Source organism: Tauraco erythrolophus, chromosome 19, assembly GCF_009769465.1.
Source record: "Tauraco erythrolophus isolate bTauEry1 chromosome 19, bTauEry1.pri, whole genome shotgun sequence".
NCBI lineage: Eukaryota > Metazoa > Chordata > Aves > Musophagiformes > Musophagidae > Tauraco > Tauraco erythrolophus.
In genome coordinates this window covers 1,602,194-1,620,339 of record NC_141483.1, presented here as the reverse complement: position 1 = coordinate 1,620,339, position 18,146 = coordinate 1,602,194, and the positions used below count along the sequence as shown (strand labels likewise).

General features: G+C 64.9%; 3 protein-coding genes and 2 pseudogenes across 3 annotated transcripts; all 5 read left to right on the top strand.

Annotated features, from left to right (window-relative positions):
- The first annotated feature begins 587 nt into the window (after positions 1 to 587).
- LOC147527398 (coiled-coil domain-containing protein 157 pseudogene) lies at positions 588 to 861 on the top strand (annotated as a pseudogene).
- A 1,075-nt stretch (positions 862 to 1,936) lies between these two features.
- Positions 1,937 to 7,238, top strand: LOC147527397 (coiled-coil domain-containing protein 157-like). Its single transcript, XM_086623356.1, has 6 exons — positions 1,937 to 2,702; positions 3,019 to 3,096; positions 3,454 to 3,644; positions 3,789 to 3,956; positions 5,451 to 5,649; positions 5,789 to 7,238. The coding sequence occupies exons 1-6, from the start codon at positions 2,144 to 2,146 to the stop codon at positions 6,400 to 6,402; spliced, it is 1,809 nt and encodes a 602-aa protein (XP_086479482.1). The 5' UTR covers positions 1,937 to 2,143; the 3' UTR covers positions 6,403 to 7,238.
- Positions 7,239 to 7,390: 152 nt separating this feature from the next.
- On the top strand, positions 7,391 to 7,896 carry LOC147527396 (coiled-coil domain-containing protein 157-like). The gene has a single exon (XM_086623814.1). It carries the CDS (start codon positions 7,391 to 7,393, stop codon positions 7,835 to 7,837), a length of 447 nt encoding a protein of 148 aa, XP_086479940.1. The 3' UTR covers positions 7,838 to 7,896.
- Positions 7,897 to 11,450: 3,554 nt separating this feature from the next.
- LOC147527395 (coiled-coil domain-containing protein 157 pseudogene) lies at positions 11,451 to 11,724 on the top strand (annotated as a pseudogene).
- Positions 11,725 to 12,797: 1,073 nt separating this feature from the next.
- Positions 12,798 to 18,089, top strand: LOC147527394 (coiled-coil domain-containing protein 157-like). The gene is made up of 6 exons (XM_086623359.1): positions 12,798 to 13,566; positions 13,882 to 13,959; positions 14,317 to 14,507; positions 14,652 to 14,765; positions 16,314 to 16,482; positions 16,667 to 18,089. Exons 1-6 carry the CDS (start codon positions 13,008 to 13,010, stop codon positions 17,251 to 17,253), a joined length of 1,698 nt encoding a protein of 565 aa, XP_086479485.1. The 5' UTR covers positions 12,798 to 13,007; the 3' UTR covers positions 17,254 to 18,089.
- Positions 18,090 to 18,146: the final 57 nt, after the last annotated feature.

Genomic DNA, 18,146 nt, shown 5'->3' with positions numbered 1-18,146 from the left:
CGGCACGAGCTGCGCATGCGCGGCGGAAGGGACGGAGCAGCCGCACGCGCAGAACGCGACCACGCACGGGGGGGGGTGCGCCTGCGGGTGCGGCAGAGCGCATGCGCGGGGGAAGTGCTGTGAGCGCGCCGAAGGGCGGGGCGACACCCAGAGGGGGAGGGCGGGAGGAGCGTCCTGGGGCGGCTGGGGGCGGGGCCTCCGGGGGAGCGGGCGTCGAGGGGCGGGGCCTCCATTGGCTGTTGGCCCCGGGGGGCGGAGCCGCCATTGGCTGTTGGGCCCAGGGGGCGGAGCCTCCATAGGCCGTTGCCCCCCCGGGGGGCGGGGCCTCCGAGCCGTTGGCGCCGGCCGCGTGCCCCGGCCGTTGCCACAGCAGCCGGCGACAGCGCTGACAGCGCCGCGCAGGCGGGAGGCTCCGGATCGCCAAGTCCCCGCACAAACCCACTCGCCCCGCTCCACCGGGAGACCCCGGCCCTCCGGGGGCCGCTCTGCCGCTCCCCCGCCAGCCCCGGCCCGGCCCCGCGGCCCCGGCACAGCCACAGGCCCTCGCAGCCCGCAGCCCACACGCCTGCTGCCGCCACCCCGGCCTCATGGCGCACCTCCTGGGCCACCCCGCCTGCATGGACAGCCTGCGGGCCGACCTCCGCGACCTGCAGGCGGCCATCGCCCACGTCTCCTCCCACGCCGGGGCCGTGCGCTTCCCCTCCTGGAAGTTCCCCAACCAGGTCTCCAGCGACCTCGACCTGCCGGCCTTGCTCCACTACTACAGCTACACCGACGACGACCCCCAGTTCTCCCAGCACTGCCACGTGGTGCTGCTCGAGCTGCTCATAGACAGGTGAGAAGGCAAAGCCAGCCCCAACCGCCCCGTCAACAGAAGCTCGGCTGCCACAGCGGCTCCTTCCCCCACAGCGAAGGGGACGCTTGTCTGTCCAGCCTGTCCCATGCAGCCCGGGGTTTCGGAGCCCGTTTTCCCCCACGGGTTTCCACCAGCAGCCCTGTGCCGGCACCTCGGCCTCAAGGTCCACAAAACTCCTTTTCCCGCTCACAGCTCAGGGCTACCGGCACAAATACTGGCCACAAAGGAGCAGAACGAGCTGCTGCTCTGCCTGGGAACCGAGGGCACCTGGGCAGATCGGGACGGGCTCCTCACATTGCCCCCAAATCCTTGGAAACACTCACACACGGCTGCACCGCCAGGCCTGGGAGGCAAAAGCGCCTGTTGCACTCTGGGTGAAATACAGACGACTGCCCTGGAAAAGATGAGCCCTTCCCATGGAGCTCTTGGCCCTGGCAATATCTGCCCCCTTTTGCCAAACTCGCTTTGTCCAGGGGACGGGGACAACCTCCTGAACTGGGCACGGGCCCTTCCGGCTCCCCGCGCGGTTCAACGCCCAGGGCCCTTTTCCCGTTCCAAACCCTCCGTTGCTCTAAGCCGTGTTTCGTTTCTGCCCAAGAAGACTGCTGCTGCTGCTTCAGACCTTCACGGGCTACGCAGAAAACCTGCTCAACGAGCAAAGCGTCCGCCCGCCGCAGGCAGTGGGACCCTGCATGTCCGCGGGGCTGACGGCGAAGAGCTTCTGGAGCAGCATGCTGAAACTGGGAGCCCTCTACCAGCAGCTCCGCGCCGAGGTGGGACATTTGGGGGCCCCGACACCCCAGGAGCTCAGGGCGGGGGTCCCGGCAATGGCCCTTGCCTCACCCCCCACGATCTGGCCACGGTCCTCCTCGGGGACGCCCTGTGACACGCGCCGTGGCCGTGCCTGATGCGCTCCTGGCTCACGGCCCTCCGAGCGCCGACCTGTGTGTCGCACAGCACACATCTGTCCCACGCTGTCCCCTCCCGCCCGAATCCCTTCCCTCCTCTAACCACCGCTCCCAGCTCTGCCGCTGGATCCATCCCACGCTCCACACCGCTGTATTTGGGATCTGAGGGATCGTTTGCAGCCGAGGCTTTGACCTGGGCCTTGGCTTTGTCCTGTGCTCTCTCCACCAGAAGGCGGCTTGCGGGAAGGAGAGCCCCGCTCGGCAATCCAATTCCCAGGCTGGGAAAGCAAAGAAGGAGCGCCCGAAACACGGCTCGCCTGACCTTCTGGGGTCGAGAAGTTCCACAGAAGTTGCCCGGTGCACTTCTCGGAGCCCCTCCATGAGTGTCCGTGCACCCAACAGCGACACCTCGGTCAGCTCCCTGCCCAGGGCTGCCTGCAGCACGGCCAAGAGCAGCCGCAGCGCCCACACGCAGACAACTGGGTCGACACTGGGACCCTGCGACACCTGCGCCAGCGCCCAGGCCGGCCTGCGCAAGGTCGGCGAAGCCATCGCCAGCGTCTGCCAGAGCCAGAACATCCCCTCGGCTCTGCGCAGGTTCCAGGAGACGGTGGAGGAGGGCGCAGGGAGAAGGACCCTCTCTGCAAACGACATGAGATATTGGGTCTCAGAGCAGAGCAGGGACCTCTCCCGCCTCAGCAAACACCTGCAGATGCTGCTGCAGCAGGTCAACCCTCTGAAGTCTCAGCTGGAGGAGTCGGAGAAACAGAAGGTCGAGCTGCAGAAAAAGGTCGAGGACTTTCGCCAGTTGCTGCGGGCGGAGAAGGAGACCCAAGCGAGGCAGAGGAAGGAGGCTGAGCGGACCCTGGAGGTGAAGAGCAAAGAGTATTCAGAGGCCATAGCCAGGCTGAAGCAAGACAAGGACAAGCTGCAGAGAGGTACAGTGCTGTTCCCAGCATCCCCTCCCAGGCCCGTGGGTATTTGCAGGAGAAGCACGGAGTCCCTGCTCAAATCTTGATCCCGCTGCCATCGCCAGCAGGGCTTTTGCCGCAGACTGGGATGTGCGCCGGGGCTGTTCCCCACTGGGACACTAACCCTAGGCAGCAGGAGCTGGTGCTCCACGTCCGGTCGCTGCCTTCTCCCTGCTGGAACAATCACTGGATGACAAACGCTTTGGTGCGGCCATTTGCTGCCTCCTTGGCTTTGGGTTTTTTGAGGAGCTGTTGGATCAGTGGAGTTTTCCTGCTGCTTTAGGAGCTGCTCTGCAGGAAGAGCGACTCTCCGCCTTACAGGAAGAGCTGGCTGCGAAGCAGGCTGCTGTGCAGGAGCTGGGTAAGGACACCTGGGGCTCAGCCAGCGGCACATCTCTGCCCCAGCCTGGCTCCCACCTCCCCAGTGCTTTCCCAGCCCCGTAACTCCTGGCTCCCCCAGAATCGGTGGGGTAGAGTGCTGCTGGGAATGGGGGGACGACGAGCCGCCTTCCTTGCGGTACCCAACCATCGCCCATCACCAGAATGGGGTGCTGCTGGTGCTTGCTGGTGGGGATTCAGGGGGTCGCAGCCCTCCCATCAGCCCTGCCTCCCCCTGGCCAGGGCCCGGGGAGGGTGCGGGGCCCCTTCAAACCACCTCCTCTGGGAGCTTCTCCCCCCTTCCTGCCCAGCCTGCGCCAAAGGTGCTGTGTCTCCCCAGAGGCCACCAAGACGAACTTGCTGGAGGAGATGAGGACAACCATGGTGGCCAGGAGCCAGCTGCTGGAGCTGGAGGAGAAAGTGCAGCTTCTTAGCAGACAGCGGGAGAGCCTGGAGCAGGAGCTGAGCACCACCCGCACCGAGCTGGAGAAGGAGAAGGCCAGAGTGGAGAGCATCCTGAGGCACCAGGAGGTATGGCCGGGCCTGCTCTCCCCTGCTCTGCCGCCCCGCGGCGTGCCGTGGGAGCGGGCTGAGCTCGTGGGTGCTGCTGCCCGACGGAAGGGTGGTGGTGAGCGGGTGCAGCAGCAGCCCCATGCAGGCTCCTGCCCTGGACAGTCCCTGCAGGCCAAGCAGAGGGCCCTGACGCAGCACCTCGACAGCCTGGACCAGGAGCGCGCGGAGCTGCACGCCAGCCTGGGAGAGGCCGAGGAGGACAAGGCCAGGCTGGCGGCGCAGCTGGAGGAGAGCCGGCAGCAGAGCGGGCAGCAGCGCCGGGCGCAGCAGGTACTGGCAGCCAGCACGGATCGGGGGGGACGGGAGTGGGGCTCCTGGGGTGGGGGAGCAGCTGCTGAGGGACACAGCTGGACCGGGGGTGGCAGGAGCCACGCGCTGCCCCGTCCCTGCGGCAAAAAGACTCCACTCCACGGTTCAACCAACCATTTATTGCCGCATTGATTGCGAGTCACACCAAGAACACGCGGTTCCAACACACAAGGGGGTCACAGCCCCACACAAGGCATTCCCGCAGCACACCACGGCAGCACACAAGCGCGCGGGATACGGCACCCGTGGTTACACACTTCAAGCACGCGGGATATTCACTGCCCCCTGCAGCTAAGGGCTCTCGATCCCAGGGGAGTGACCTTGGCCGGCGTCCCCATCAAGGGGGGAATCTCCTCCCAGGCCAGCTGGCGAGTTGGAGAAGCGACCCCCACGTCCCAACCGGAGTCTGAGGGGTTCCAGCCCCTGATTTACGCTGCAGAACTCGGTGCAGGGCTTGGCCCGAGGAGATCTTTGGTGGTGCGTGCCGGAGTTTGCCCCTTCTCTTTCCTGATCCATCTTACTCCATCGGGCAACTGGAGAGCGGTGGCACTGAGACTCGGGGCAGGTTCTTTGCTGAGGGATTTTGAGGCTCAGCCCAAGTTTGGCTCCTTCGAACACCGCGGCACGGCTTTGGGCATTGGAGGGGCATCAGCCACCTCAGGGCTGGGCTGTCGCCACGGCTCCCCCATGGGCCGTCTCTGCAGAGCCAGGGCCTCACGGCCACGCACGGCTGGGGGACTTTCCCCCCCTCCCGGGGTCACCTGTGCACTGGGCAACGTAAAGTTTAACACCTGTGGGCCGGAAGATCCATCCCGTCCCCCACTGCACACCAGCCTGGGAGAGGCCGAGGAGGACAAGGCCAGGCTGGCAGCGCAGCTGGAGGAGAGCCGGGAGCAGAGCGGGCAGCAGCGCCGGACGCAGCAGGTCAGCGCGGGCAGCCAGCACGGATCGGGGGGGACGGCAGTGGGGCTCCCGGGGCGGGGGAGCAGCTGCTGTGGGACACAGCTGGGCCACAGGGATGGCAGGAGCCACGCGCTGCCCCGATTCCCACCTGGAGCGGACCTGGTGCGACGTTGCCACGTGGCCATCACCTCCCGAGAGCCCCTGGGGAAGATCCCTCTCCCTCGGCCCCGCGGCAGAACAGTCTCTGCTGCTTTTCCCCACGGCCGAGCCCGAGGGAGCAGCAGGAAGCGACTCCTCAGGCTGCTCCCGCGTGTCCAGCCTGCCTGGACTGCCCAGTCGGGGCTGTTGCTTCCAGCTCACGCAGGGGCCTCCCAGTCCAGACCCTGCCCGTTGGCACTGGCCCCTTCCCACTGCCATGGGACACCCTTCTCCCGTCAGGAAAGGGAGGGAGCTTTCCTTAGGGGGGCGGGCGGGGGGGTGTGAGGACTCCCGTGGGACTCCCCCGGACTGCACCAGCTCGGGACCTCACCCCCTCTCTGCTGCGCCACACAGGAGCGACTGGACGCGCTGCAGCGGGAGAAGCTGAGCCTGGAGCAGTCCGTCTCGCAGCTGCAGGCGGACGTCTCCAGGCTGCAGGAGCAGGCGCAGGAGCAGGCGCAGGAGCTGAAGGAGCGGGAGAGGCTCCTGGTGTTATTCCCCGAACTCCACGTCCCCACCGAGACGCAGCTGCAGAGTAAGGCAGCGGCAGCGGCGCCCGCTTTCCCCGGGGCGGGCGTGTGCTCTGGGGTGCCCAGAGCTCGCGGGGGATCCTGCCGGCCCCGCACGCGCCAGCAGCGCTTGCCCAGCACCCTCTGTCCTCCGGCAGCAGCGGGATCTGCTTTGGCTCCTGCCGCAAGGACAGCGTATTTGCTTTGCAGGCACCGGGAACGTGGCGGAGGACATGGAGAAGCAGGTCCAGGCCAACAACATCCGCATCCACGTGATGGAGCAGGAGAACGCGCGGCTCACATCTGCACTGGCCGAGCTGAAGGCGGCTGCTGACCGGGGCGTCCTGAAGATGAGGAGGCTGCACCCAAGCCAGGGCGAGCTGGGTGCCACGGGGCAGACGGATGCACGCGCCAGCGGGGTGCTGCATAGCCCGAGACCACCCCACAGTCCCTGTCCCACACCCGGGCACCGCTCCCCTGCGTGTGCACGCATGCAGAGAAGGTTCTGGGGAGCACAAGGCCCGGCGACATCGTGCGCCACGGCCCCTGCCACGCAGCAGCTGCTTCTTCCCCAGCTGCTGCCGGGCCGAACTGGGCACAGCCACTTCCAGGAGGGCATGAAGCCGGGCACGGACTGGGATCCTTCGCCATCTAAGGGCCTCTCCCAGTTCAACTGCAAGACAAGTAAAGGCCACACAGCCCCTCGCTTACCCTCCCTCTTCCCTGGGGAACGGCAGAGAGACGCGAGATGGAAAAGGGAAGGGGACATGTGGGTCGAGATAAGAAGAATTCAGTAATATCTAAAATAATGTAAATTATAGATGAGAGTTGTATTCCGAGAGTGCCAGCCCCCCGGAAGAGCAAAAGCCCTTCTCTCTGGTCAGCCCCCATCTTTCCAGGCTCTTTGGGAAGGGCAGGGCAGGGGAGACGAGGAGCAGGTGTCGCCCCCTGTGTCCAAGAGCAGCTGGAGTGCACGGAGCGCTGCCTGCGCATGGGCCGGGAGCTGACCAGTTGTTGTTGTAAAGGAGCTGCTGGTTGCCCAGTATCATGGATGGTCAACAGAGCGGGGGAATTTTGGAAAAGAGTCCGTTTGGATGTGCCCTGGCACATTGGAATGATACTGGGGGTGCCCCGGGAGGAAACGTAAACAAGACAACTTTAGTCAAATATTGTAACCAGTGGTGGCCGTTGTATAAACTGGAAGATGAGGAAAAATGGCAGAATGACAACATTTGTAATGGAATCATATTGATAATACATCATCTAACGCTTCTAATACTTATAATGGAATCCTGGTACTTGATTGCAATCGATGCTGTTTCCCAGAAGAAAAGATAAATGGGATGAGGTGGGATACGCTGGTATGTTTTCACAAAGGGAAGGGGACATGTGGGTTGAGATAAGAAGAATTCAGTAATATATAAAATAACGTAAATTATAGATGAATAGACATATCTCAATCCCATGAGAATTACGATACTCGATGCCTTTCCTGCCCGCTGTGGGCCGCGTGCCGCTGCACACCTGAGCCTCCTGCTCGGCCCCCCTCGAGCCAAGAGAGAGACACAACACCCCCCTCTCCTCTCACGGCACCGGATCGCCGCGTCCCCGCACACACCCTGCTCCCTCGCTATTCCAGGAGCCCCCCAGCCCTCCTGGGCTCCCCCGGCCCCGGGGGCCGCTCTGCCGCTCCCCCGCCAGCCCCGGCCCGGCCCCGCGGCCCCGGCACAGCCACAGGCCCTCGCAGCCCGCAGCCCACACGCCTGCTGCCGCCACCCCGGCCTCATGGCGCACCTCCTGGGCCACCCCGCCTGCATGGACAGCCTGCGGGCCGACCTCCGCGACCTGCAGGCGGCCATCGCCCACGTCTCCTCCCACGCCGGGGCCGTGCGCTTCCCCTCCTGGAAGTTCCCCAACCAGGTCTCCAGCGACCTCGACCTGCCGGCCTTGCTCCACTACTACAGCTACACCGACGACGACCCCCAGTTCTCCCAGCACTGCCACGTGGTGCTGCTCGAGCTGCTCATAGACAGGCGAGAAGGCAAAGCCAGCCCCAACTGCCCCGTCCCTGCACAAATAGTGGCCACAAAGGAGCAGAACGAGCTGCTGCTCTGCCCAACACCCCAGGAGCTCAGGGCGGGGGTCCCGGCAATGGCCCTTGCCTCACCCCCCACGATCTGGCCACGGTCCTTCTCGGGGACGCCCTGTGACACGCGCCGTGGCCGTGCCTGATGCGCTCCTGGCTCACGGCCCTCCGAGCGCCGACCTGTGTGTCGCACAGCACACATCTGTCCCACGCTGTCCCCTCCCGCCCGAATCCCTTCCCTCCTCTAACCACCGCTCCCAGCTCTGCCGCTGGATCCATCCTCCTCCAGGCATCCAAGCAGCACCTCGGCATGGGGGACCTTGGCTGCCCTTAGTGCTTGCAAAAACATTCTTCTCCGGCCAACACGCTGGCCCTGCAGCTCTGCCGACCCCACTTTTGTGGGGCCGAGCTGGCCCAAAGCAGTGAAGTAACTGGGGGTCATAACGCTACACCGCTCCCCTGCATTCACTTGCTTTTTCCCCAAAACGATCCCTTTCGTGTCACAGTCTCACGAGAATTCATCTGGCATAACCAGGAGACAGCACGGGAGGTGGGAACGAAGGGATGCTCCCAACAAGGGGAGCCAGGGAGCAGGTTCCACTGCCAAGGCTCCCCACCAGGAACCCACGGCTCCGGTAGCAACGCCTAGAAATCTGCCTGGCAGCTGGTGAAGATTCTGTTCTCCCGTCAGGCAGCGGGAACAGGAAGCAAATCCACATTGCTCGTTAACCATGTGCTTCGCTTGTAACGGAGCACAGGAAACAGGGAACCCGAGCGCTTGGCAGCTGTCCTGCTCCAACCTCTGGCAACATCTCTCCTCCCAAGAGAAGGGCTCGCTGCCCTCATAGCCCCTTGGCTGCACTAACGTCCCGTCCCCACGCTCCACACCGCTGTATTTGGGATCTGAGGGATCGTTTGCAGCCGAGGCTTTGACCTGGGCCTTGGCTTTGTCCTGTGCTCTCTCCACCAGAAGGCGGCTTGCGGGAAGGAGAGCCCCGCTCGGCAATCCAATTCCCAGGCTGGGAAAGCAAAGAAGGAGCGCCCGAAACACGGCTCGCCTGACCTTCTGGGGTCGAGAAGTTCCACAGAAGTTGCCCGGTGCACTTCTCAGAGCCCCTCTATGAGTGTCCCTGCGCCCGACAGCCACGCCTTGGGCAGCTCCCTGCCCAGGGCTGCCTGCAGCACGGCCAAGAGCAGCCGCAGCGCCCACACGCAGACAACTGGGTCGACACTGGGACCCTGCGACACCTGCGCCAGCGCCCAGGCCGGCCTGCGCAAGGTCGGCGAAGCCATCGCCAGCGTCTGCCAGAGCCAGAACATCCCCTCGGCTCTGCGCAGGTTCCAGGAGACGGTGGAGGAGGGCGCAGGGAGAAGGACCCTCTCTGCAAACGACATGAGATATTGGGTCTCAGAGCAGAGCAGGGACCTCTCCTGCCTCAGCAAACACCTGCAGATGCTGCTGCAGCAGGTCAACCCTCTGAAGTCCCAGCTGGAGGAGTCGGAGAAACAGAAGGACGAGGTGCTCTGGTCTGTGTTTTGTTTCTGTTCTAGAAGACTGCTGCTGCTGCTGCTTCAGACCTTCACGGGCTCACAGCGAGTCTCCGGTCACCGTGGCACACCTGTGTGCGCTCCAACCAGCCCCGGCTTCAGTCTCAGTCTCTGCAGCTCCCTTGGCTCGTCCTATCCAACAAGACAGTAGAAATCCAGCGTTCAACTCCCCTGCCCTTCCGCAGCCATGCGAAGGGTAGCCCAGCAGCCCCGCCAGCTCCGGCCCCAGCCCCGCCACAGCTGCTACCCACCACACCTGTGGGGCAAAGGGGCTCAGGACGCCCCACTGAGCCTGGGAACGGCCCCGAGTCAGGCTCTGCCCACCCTGCCGCATCCACCGGCAAAGAGGAAACAAAACCAACAGACTCAGAAACATGACAACAAGCAGGGAGAGGGTGCAGCCGGGCCAGGGCTCTCCCTGCCTCCAGCCTCTAGGCTCCCACCCCGTCACACCCAGGGCTGACGGAGCCGACACCACTGGCCGCAGTGTCTGGAGCTGCACAGGCATCAGCACTGCGAGCGGAGGCAGGAAAATCCCCGGAAAGACGAGATGACACCAGTGTTGTTTACCTGGCTCCAGCTGACAGTCTTTGTCCATAGAAGAGTAAAGAGTTCCCACCACAGGTATGGCTGGTAATTGATGACTCCTCCCCTGGCTCCTCTTCTGGCTGGAAAAAAAAAAAGGGATTAGAAGGCTGTCTGCACACCCCTGAAGAACATAACAGGATGACCATCCTTGAAGCTGCCAGAAGTGATTACTTGGGAGATTCCCTACCAAGAACCGGCTGTCCTTGAAGGCAACATCCCAGAAAACAGAGAAACTTTGTTTTTCTGAATTGTGACCATGTGCAGCAGTGAGTGGGGAAAAGGCCATTCCGGCAGGAGGAGATGGCGACCAGCGACTCACGGGCCACCTGCCCTGAACGTACCCCAGACCCAAAAGAAAGGGAGGAGGAAGAGGACCGAGCAGGCGAAGTAACTGACGCGTAAAGCCAGAGAGAAGCAACCCATTCTTGAGGAGAGCAGCAAGGAACACGTAGACGTGCCACGAGCACACACGAGCACAGCGTGGAACAAGTTTCCACCCAGGGCCGGGGCCCACGCTCGGGGGAGACACCCCCGTGCGCCCGGCGCCGCCATACAGCACCGCTGCAAACGCTGTCGGACAGTTTCCGCGCGGATTTTCGGTGCCCAAGGGCCGCGGCCGTACCCCCGCGGGCAGCCCCGCCCGCCCCCGCAGCCGCCGGCGGAGGAATGGGCCGCTGCGGCCGCTGCCGCCGGGACCCCGCGGCCAAGCCCGGGCCGGACCCGCAGCCCCGCCCGAGCCGCGAGCGGCGGGGCGGGGGCAGAAGCGGGGCCCACCAGAGCCCCCGAGCCCCTTGTCCCCGGGCCGCGGCCGCGCTCGGGCCCCGGAACACCCCGCGCTCCCCCGCCGCAGCGCGGCCGCCCCCCCGCGCCCGCTGCCGCCCGCGCCCCGCACCGGTTTGCTCTCGGCGGGGGGCGCGGGCTGCGCCGGAGGCACGGCTTGCACGGGCCCGGCCGGCATGGCGCTCCCTCGGGGCGGCGCGGAACCGAGCGGCAGCGGCACCGGAGGCGCCCGGACACCGACGAAATGGCGGCCGAGCGGCACGAGCTGCGCATGCGCGGCGGAAGGGACGGAGCAGCCGCACGCGCAGAACGCGACCACGCACGGGGGGGGGTGCGCCTGCGGGTGCGGCAGAGCGCATGCGCGGGGGAAGTGCTGTGAGCGCGCCGAAGGGCGGGGCGACACCCAGAGGGGGAGGGCGGGAGGAGCGTCCTGGGGCGGCTGGGGGCGGGGCCTCCGGGGGAGCGGGCGTCGAGGGGCGGGGCCTCCATTGGCTGTTGGCCCCGGGGGGCGGAGCCGCCATTGGCTGTTGGGCCCAGGGGGCGGAGCCTCCATAGGCCGTTGCCCCCCCGGGGGGCGGGGCCTCCGAGCCGTTGGCGCCGGCCGCGTGCCCCGGCCGTTGCCACAGCAGCCGGCGACAGCGCTGACAGCGCCGCGCAGGCGGGAGGCTCCGGATCGCCAAGTCCCCGCACAAACCCACTCGCCCCGCTCCACCGGGAGACCCCGGCCCTCCGGGGGCCGCTCTGCCGCTCCCCCGCCAGCCCCGGCCCGGCCCCGCGGCCCCGGCACAGCCACAGGCCCTCGCAGCCCGCAGCCCACACGCCTGCTGCCGCCACCCCGGCCTCATGGCGCACCTCCTGGGCCACCCCGCCTGCATGGACAGCCTGCGGGCCGACCTCCGCGACCTGCAGGCGGCCATCGCCCACGTCTCCTCCCACGCCGGGGCCGTGCGCTTCCCCTCCTGGAAGTTCCCCAACCAGGTCTCCAGCGACCTCGACCTGCCGGCCTTGCTCCACTACTACAGCTACACCGACGACGACCCCCAGTTCTCCCAGCACTGCCACGTGGTGCTGCTCGAGCTGCTCATAGACAGGTGAGAAGGCAAAGCCAGCCCCAACCGCCCCGTCAACAGAAGCTCGGCTGCCACAGCGGCTCCTTCCCCCACAGCGAAGGGGACGCTTGTCTGTCCAGCCTGTCCCATGCAGCCCGGGGTTTCGGAGCCCGTTTTCCCCCCACGGGTTTCCACCAGCAGCCCTGTGCCGGCACCTCGGCCTCAAGGTCCACAAAACTCCTTTTCCCGCTCACAGCTCAGGGCTACCGGCACAAATACTGGCCACAAAGGAGCAGAACGAGCTGCTGCTCTGCCTGGGAACCGAGGGCACCTGGGCAGATCGGGACGGGCTCCTCACATTGCCCCCAAATCCTTGGAAACACTCACACACGGCTGCACCGCCAGGCCTGGGAGGCAAAAGCGCCTGTTGCACTCTGGGTGAAATACAGACGACTGCCCTGGAAAAGATGAGCCCTTCCCATGGAGCTCTTGGCCCTGGCAATATCTGCCCCCTTTTGCCAAACTCGCTTTGTCCAGGGGACGGGGACAACCTCCTGAACTGGGCACGGGCCCTTCCGGCTCCCCGCGCGGTTCAACGCCCAGGGCCCTTTTCCCGTTCCAAACCCTCCGTTGCTCTAAGCCGTGTTTCGTTTCTGCCCAAGAAGACTGCTGCTGCTGCTTCAGACCTTCACGGGCTACGCAGAAAACCTGCTCAACGAGCAAAGCGTCCGCCCGCCGCAGGCAGTGGGACCCTGCATGTCCGCGGGGCTGACGGCGAAGAGCTTCTGGAGCAGCATGCTGAAACTGGGAGCCCTCTACCAGCAGCTCCGCGCCGAGGTGGGACATTTGGGGGCCCCGACACCCCAGGAGCTCCGGGCGGGGGTCCCGGCAATGGCCCTTGCCTCACCCCCCACGATCTGGCCACGGTCCTCCTCGGGGACGCCCTGTGACACGCGCCGTGGCCGTGCCTGATGCGCTCCTGGCTCACGGCCCTCCGAGCGCCGACCTGTGTGTCGCACAGCACACATCTGTCCCACGCTGTCCCCTCCCGCCCGAATCCCTTCCCTCCTCTAACCACCGCTCCCAGCTCTGCCGCTGGATCCATCCCACGCTCCACACCGCTGTATTTGGGATCTGAGGGATCGTTTGCAGCCGAGGCTTTGACCTGGGCCTTGGCTTTGTCCTGTGCTCTCTCCACCAGAAGGCGGCTTGCGGGAAGGAGAGCCCCGCTCGGCAATCCAATTCCCAGGCTGGGAAAGCAAAGAAGGAGCGCCCGAAACACGGCTCGCCTGACCTTCTGGGGTCGAGAAGTTCCACAGAAGTTGCCCGGTGCACTTCTCGGAGCCCCTCCATGAGTGTCCGTGCACCCAACAGCGACACCTCGGTCAGCTCCCTGCCCAGGGCTGCCTGCAGCACGGCCAAGAGCAGCCGCAGCGCCCACACGCAGACAACTGGGTCGACACTGGGACCCTGCGACACCTGCGCCAGCGCCCAGGCCGGCCTGCGCAAGGTCGGCGAAGCCATCGCCAGCGTCTGCCAGAGCCAGAACATCCCCTCGGCTCTGCGCAGGTTCCAGGAGACGGTGGAGGAGGGCGCAGGGAGAAGGACCCTCTCTGCAAACGACATGAGATATTGGGTCTCAGAGCAGAGCAGGGACCTCTCCCGCCTCAGCAAACACCTGCAGATGCTGCTGCAGCAGGTCAACCCTCTGAAGTCTCAGCTGGAGGAGTCGGAGAAACAGAAGGTCGAGCTGCAGAAAAAGGTCGAGGACTTTCGCCAGTTGCTGCGGGCGGAGAAGGAGACCCAAGCGAGGCAGAGGAAGGAGGCTGAGCGGACCCTGGAGGTGAAGAGCAAAGAGTATTCAGAGGCCATAGCCAGGCTGAAGCAAGACAAGGACAAGCTGCAGAGAGGTACAGTGCTGTTCCCAGCATCCCCTCCCAGGCCCGTGGGTATTTGCAGGAGAAGCACGGAGTCCCTGCTCAAATCTTGATCCCGCTGCCATCGCCAGCAGGGCTTTTGCCGCAGACTGGGATGTGCGCCGGGGCTGTTCCCCACTGGGACACTAACCCTAGGCAGCAGGAGCTGGTGCTCCACGTCCGGTCGCTGCCTTCTCCCTGCTGGAACAATCACTGGATGACAAACGCTTTGGTGCGGCCATTTGCTGCCTCCTTGGCTTTGGGTTTTTGAGGAGCTGTTGGATCAGTGGAGTTTTCCTGCTGCTTTAGGAGCTGCTCTGCAGGAAGAGCGACTCTCCGCCTTACAGGAAGAGCTGGCTGCGAAGCAGGCTGCTGTGCAGGAGCTGGGTAAGGACACCTGGGGCTCAGCCAGCGGCACATCTCTGCCCCAGCCTGGCTCCCACCTCCCCAGTGCTTTCCCAGCCCCGTAACTCCTGGCTCCCCCAGAATCGGTGGGGTAGAGTGCTGCTGGGAATGGGGGGACGACGAGCCGCCTTCCTTGCGGTACCCAACCATCGCCCATCACCAGAATGGGGTGCTGCTGGTGCTTGCTGGTGGGGATTCAGGGGGTCGCAGCCCTCCCATCAGCCCTGCCTCCCCCTGGCCAGGGCCCGGGGAGGGTGCGGGGCCCCTTCAAACCACCTCCTCTGGGAGCTTCTCCCCCCTTCCTGCCCAGCCTGCGCCAAAGGTGCTGTGTCTCCCCAGAGGCCACCAAGACGAACTTGCTGGAGGAGATGAGGACAACCATGGTGGCCAGGAGCCAGCTGCTGGAGCTGGAGGAGAAAGTGCAGCTTCTTAGCAGACAGCGGGAGAGCCTGGAGCAGGAGCTGAGCACCACCCGCACCGAGCTGGAGAAGGAGAAGGCCAGAGTGGAGAGCATCCTGAGGCACCAGGAGGTATGGCCGGGCCTGCTCTCCCCTGCTCTGCCGCCCCGCGGCGTGCCGTGGGAGCGGGCTGAGCTCGTGGGTGCTGCTGCCCGACGGAAGGGTGGTGGTGAGCGGGTGCAGCAGCAGCCCCATGCAGGCTCCTGCCCTGGACAGTCCCTGCAGGCCAAGCAGAGGGCCCTGACGCAGCACCTCGACAGCCTGGACCAGGAGCGCGCGGAGCTGCACGCCAGCCTGGGAGAGGCCGAGGAGGACAAGGCCAGGCTGGCGGCGCAGCTGGAGGAGAGCCGGCAGCAGAGCGGGCAGCAGCGCCGGGCGCAGCAGGTACTGGCAGCCAGCACGGATCGGGGGGGACGGGAGTGGGGCTCCTGGGGTGGGGGAGCAGCTGCTGAGGGACACAGCTGGACCGGGGGTGGCAGGAGCCACGCGCTGCCCCGTCCCTGCGGCAAAAAGACTCCACTCCACGGTTCAACCAACCATTTATTGCCGCATTGATTGCGAGTCACACCAAGAACACGCGGTTCCAACACACAAGGGGTCACAGCCCCCACACAAGGCATTCCCGCAGCACACCACGGCAGCACACAAGCGCGCGGGATACGGCACCCGTGGTTACACACTTCAAGCACGCGGGATATTCACTGCCCCCTGCAGCTAAGGGCTCTCGACCCCAGGGGAGTGACCTTGGCCGGCGTCCCCATCAAGGGGGGAATCTCCTCCCAGGCCAGCTGGGGAGTTGGAGAAGCGACCCCCACGTCCCAACCGGAGTCTGAGGGGTTCCAGCCCCTGATTTACGCTGCAGAACTCGGTGCAGGGCTTGGCCCGAGGAGATCTTTGGTGGTGCGTGCCGGAGTTTGCCCCTTCTCTTTCCTGATCCATCTTACTCCATCGGGCAACTGGAGAGCGGTGGCACTGAGACTCGGGGCAGGTTCTTTGCTGAGGGATTTTGAGGCTCAGCCCAAGTTTGGCTCCTTCGAACACCGCGGCACGGCTTTGGGCGTTGGAGGGGCATCAGCCACCTCAGGGCTGGGCTGTCGCCACGGCTCCCCATGGGCCGTCTCTGCAGAGCCAGGGCCTCACGGCCACGCACGGCTGGGGGACTTTCCCCCCCTCCGGGGGTCACCTGTGCACTGGGCAACGTAAAGTTTAACACCTGTGGGCCGGAAGATCCATCCCGTCCCCCACTGCACACCAGCCTGGGAGAGGCCGAGGAGGACAAGGCCAGGCTGGCAGCGCAGCTGGAGGAGAGCCGGGAGCAGAGCGGGCAGCAGCGCCGGACGCAGCAGGTCAGCGCGGGCAGCCAGCACGGATCGGGGGGGACGGCAGTGGGGCTCCCGGGGCGGGGGGAGCAGCTGCTGTGGGACACAGCTGGGCCACAGGGGTGGCAGGAGCCACGCGCTGCCCCGATTCCCACCTGGAGCGGACCTGGTGCGACGTTGCCACGTGGCCATCACCTCCCGAGAGCCCCTGGGGAAGATCCCTCTCCCTCGGCCCCGCGGCAGAACAGTCTCTGCTGCTTTTCCCCACGGCCGAGCCCGAGGGAGCAGCAGGAAGCGACTCCTCAGGCTGCTCCCGCGTGTCCAGCCTGCCTGGACTGCCCAGTCGGGGCTGTTGCTTCCAGCTCACGCAGGGAGCTCCCAGTCCAGACCCTGCCCGTTGGCACTGGCCCCTTCCCACTGCCATGGGACACCCTTCTCCCGTCAGGAAAGGGAGGGAGCTTTCCTTAGGGGGGGGGGGGGGGGGGTGTGAGGACTCCCGTGGGACTCCCCCGGACTGCACCAGCTCGGGACCTCACCCCCTCTCTGCTGCGCCACACAGGAGCGACTGGACGCGCTGCAGCGGGAGAAGCTGAGCCTGGAGCAGTCCGTCTCGCAGCTGCAGGCGGACGTCTCCAGGCTGCAGGAGCAGGCGCAGGAGCTGAAGGAGCGGGAGAGGCTCCTGGTGTTATTCCCCGAACTCCACGTCCCCACCGAGACGCAGCTGCAGAGTAAGGCAGCGGCAGCGGCGCCCGCTTTCCCCGGGGCGGGCGTGTGCTCTGGGGTGCCCAGAGCTCGCGGGGGATCCTGCCGGCCCCGCACGCGCCAGCAGCGCTTGCCCAGCACCCTCTGTCCTCCGGCAGCAGCGGGATCTGCTTTGGCTCCTGCCGCAAGGACAGCGTATTTGCTTTGCAGGCACCGGGAACGTGGCGGAGGACATGGAGAAGCAGGTCCAGGCCAACAACATCCGCATCCACGTGATGGAGCAGGAGAACGCGCAGCTCACATCTGCACTGGCCGAGCTGAAGGCGGCTGCTGACCGGGGCGTCCTGAAGATGAGGAGGCTGCACCCAAGCCAGGGCGAGCTGGGTGCCACGGGGCAGACGGATGCACGCGCCAGCGGGGTGCTGCATAGCCCGAGACCACCCCACAGTCCCTGTCCCACACCCGGGCACCGCTCCCCTGCGTGTGCACGCATGCAGAGAAGGTTCTGGGGAGCACAAGGCCCGGCGACATCGTGCGCCACGGCCCCTGCCACGCAGCAGCTGCTTCTTCCCCAGCTGCTGCCGGGCCGAACTGGGCACAGCCACTTCCAGGAGGGCATGAAGCCGGGCACGGACTGGGATCCTTCGCCATCTAAGGGCCTCTCCCAGTTCAACTGCAAGACAAGTAAAGGCCACACAGCCCCTCGCTTACCCTCCCTCTTCCCTGGGGAACGGCAGAGAGACGCGAGATGGAAAAGGGAAGGGGACATGTGGGTCGAGATAAGAAGAATTCAGTAATATCTAAAATAATGTAAATTATAGATGAGAGTTGTATTCCGAGAGTGCCAGCCCCCCGGAAGAGCAAAAGCCCTTCTCTCTGGTCAGCCCCCATCTTTCCAGGCTCTTTGGGAAGGGCAGGGCAGGGGAGACGAGGAGCAGGTGTCGCCCCCTGTGTCCAAGAGCAGCTGGAGTGCACGGAGCGCTGCCTGCGCATGGGCCGGGAGCTGACCAGTTGTTGTTGTAAAGGAGCTGCTGGTTGCCCAGTATCATGGATGGTCAACAGAGCGGGGGAATTTTGGAAAAGAGTCCGTTTGGATGTGCCCTGGCACATTGGAATGATACTGGGGGTGCCCCGGGAGGAAACGTAAACAAGACAACTTTAGTCAAATATTGTAACCAGTGGTGGCCGTTGTATAAACTGGAAGATGAGGAAAAATGGCAGAATGACAACATTTGTAATGGAATCATATTGATAATACATCATCTAACGCTTCTAATACTTATAATGGAATCCTGGTACTTGATTGCAATCGATGCTGTTTCCCAGAAGAAAAGATAAATGGGATGAGGTGGGATACGCTGGTATGTTTTCACAAAGGGAAGGGGACATGTGGGTTGAGATAAGAAGAATTCAGTAATATATAAAATAACGTAAATTATAGATGAATAGACATATCTCAATCCCATGAGAATTACGATACTCGATGCCTTTCCTGCCCGCTGTGGGCCGCGTGCCGCTGCACACCTGAGCCTCCTGCTCGGCCCCCCTCGAGCCAAGAGAGAGACACAACACCCCCCTCTCCTCTCACGGCACCGGATCGCCGCGTCCCCGCACACACCCTGCTCCCTCGCTATTCCAGGAGCCCCCCAGCCCTCCTGGGCTCCCCCGGCCCCGGGGGCCGCTCTGCCGC

Bases quoted from the DNA above. Each gene is read 5' to 3' on its own strand.
- LOC147527397 (XM_086623356.1), top strand. From the start codon at position 2,144: ATGAGTGTCCGTGCACCCAACAGCGACACCTCGGTCAGCTCCCTGCCC. The intron at 3,097-3,453 runs GTAAGGACACCT...GTGTCTCCCCAG, and splicing joins GGCTGCTGTGCAGGAGCTGG to AGGCCACCAAGACGAACTTG. The intron at 3,957-5,450 runs GTACTGGCAGCC...TGCGCCACACAG, and splicing joins AGCAGCGCCGGGCGCAGCAG to GAGCGACTGGACGCGCTGCA.
- LOC147527396 (XM_086623814.1), top strand. From the start codon at position 7,391: ATGGCGCACCTCCTGGGCCACCCCGCCTGCATGGACAGCCTGCGGGCC.
- LOC147527394 (XM_086623359.1), top strand. From the start codon at position 13,008: ATGAGTGTCCGTGCACCCAACAGCGACACCTCGGTCAGCTCCCTGCCC. The intron at 13,567-13,881 runs GTACAGTGCTGT...CTGCTGCTTTAG, and splicing joins CAAGGACAAGCTGCAGAGAG to GAGCTGCTCTGCAGGAAGAG. The intron at 14,508-14,651 runs GTATGGCCGGGC...TGCCCTGGACAG, and splicing joins GCATCCTGAGGCACCAGGAG to TCCCTGCAGGCCAAGCAGAG.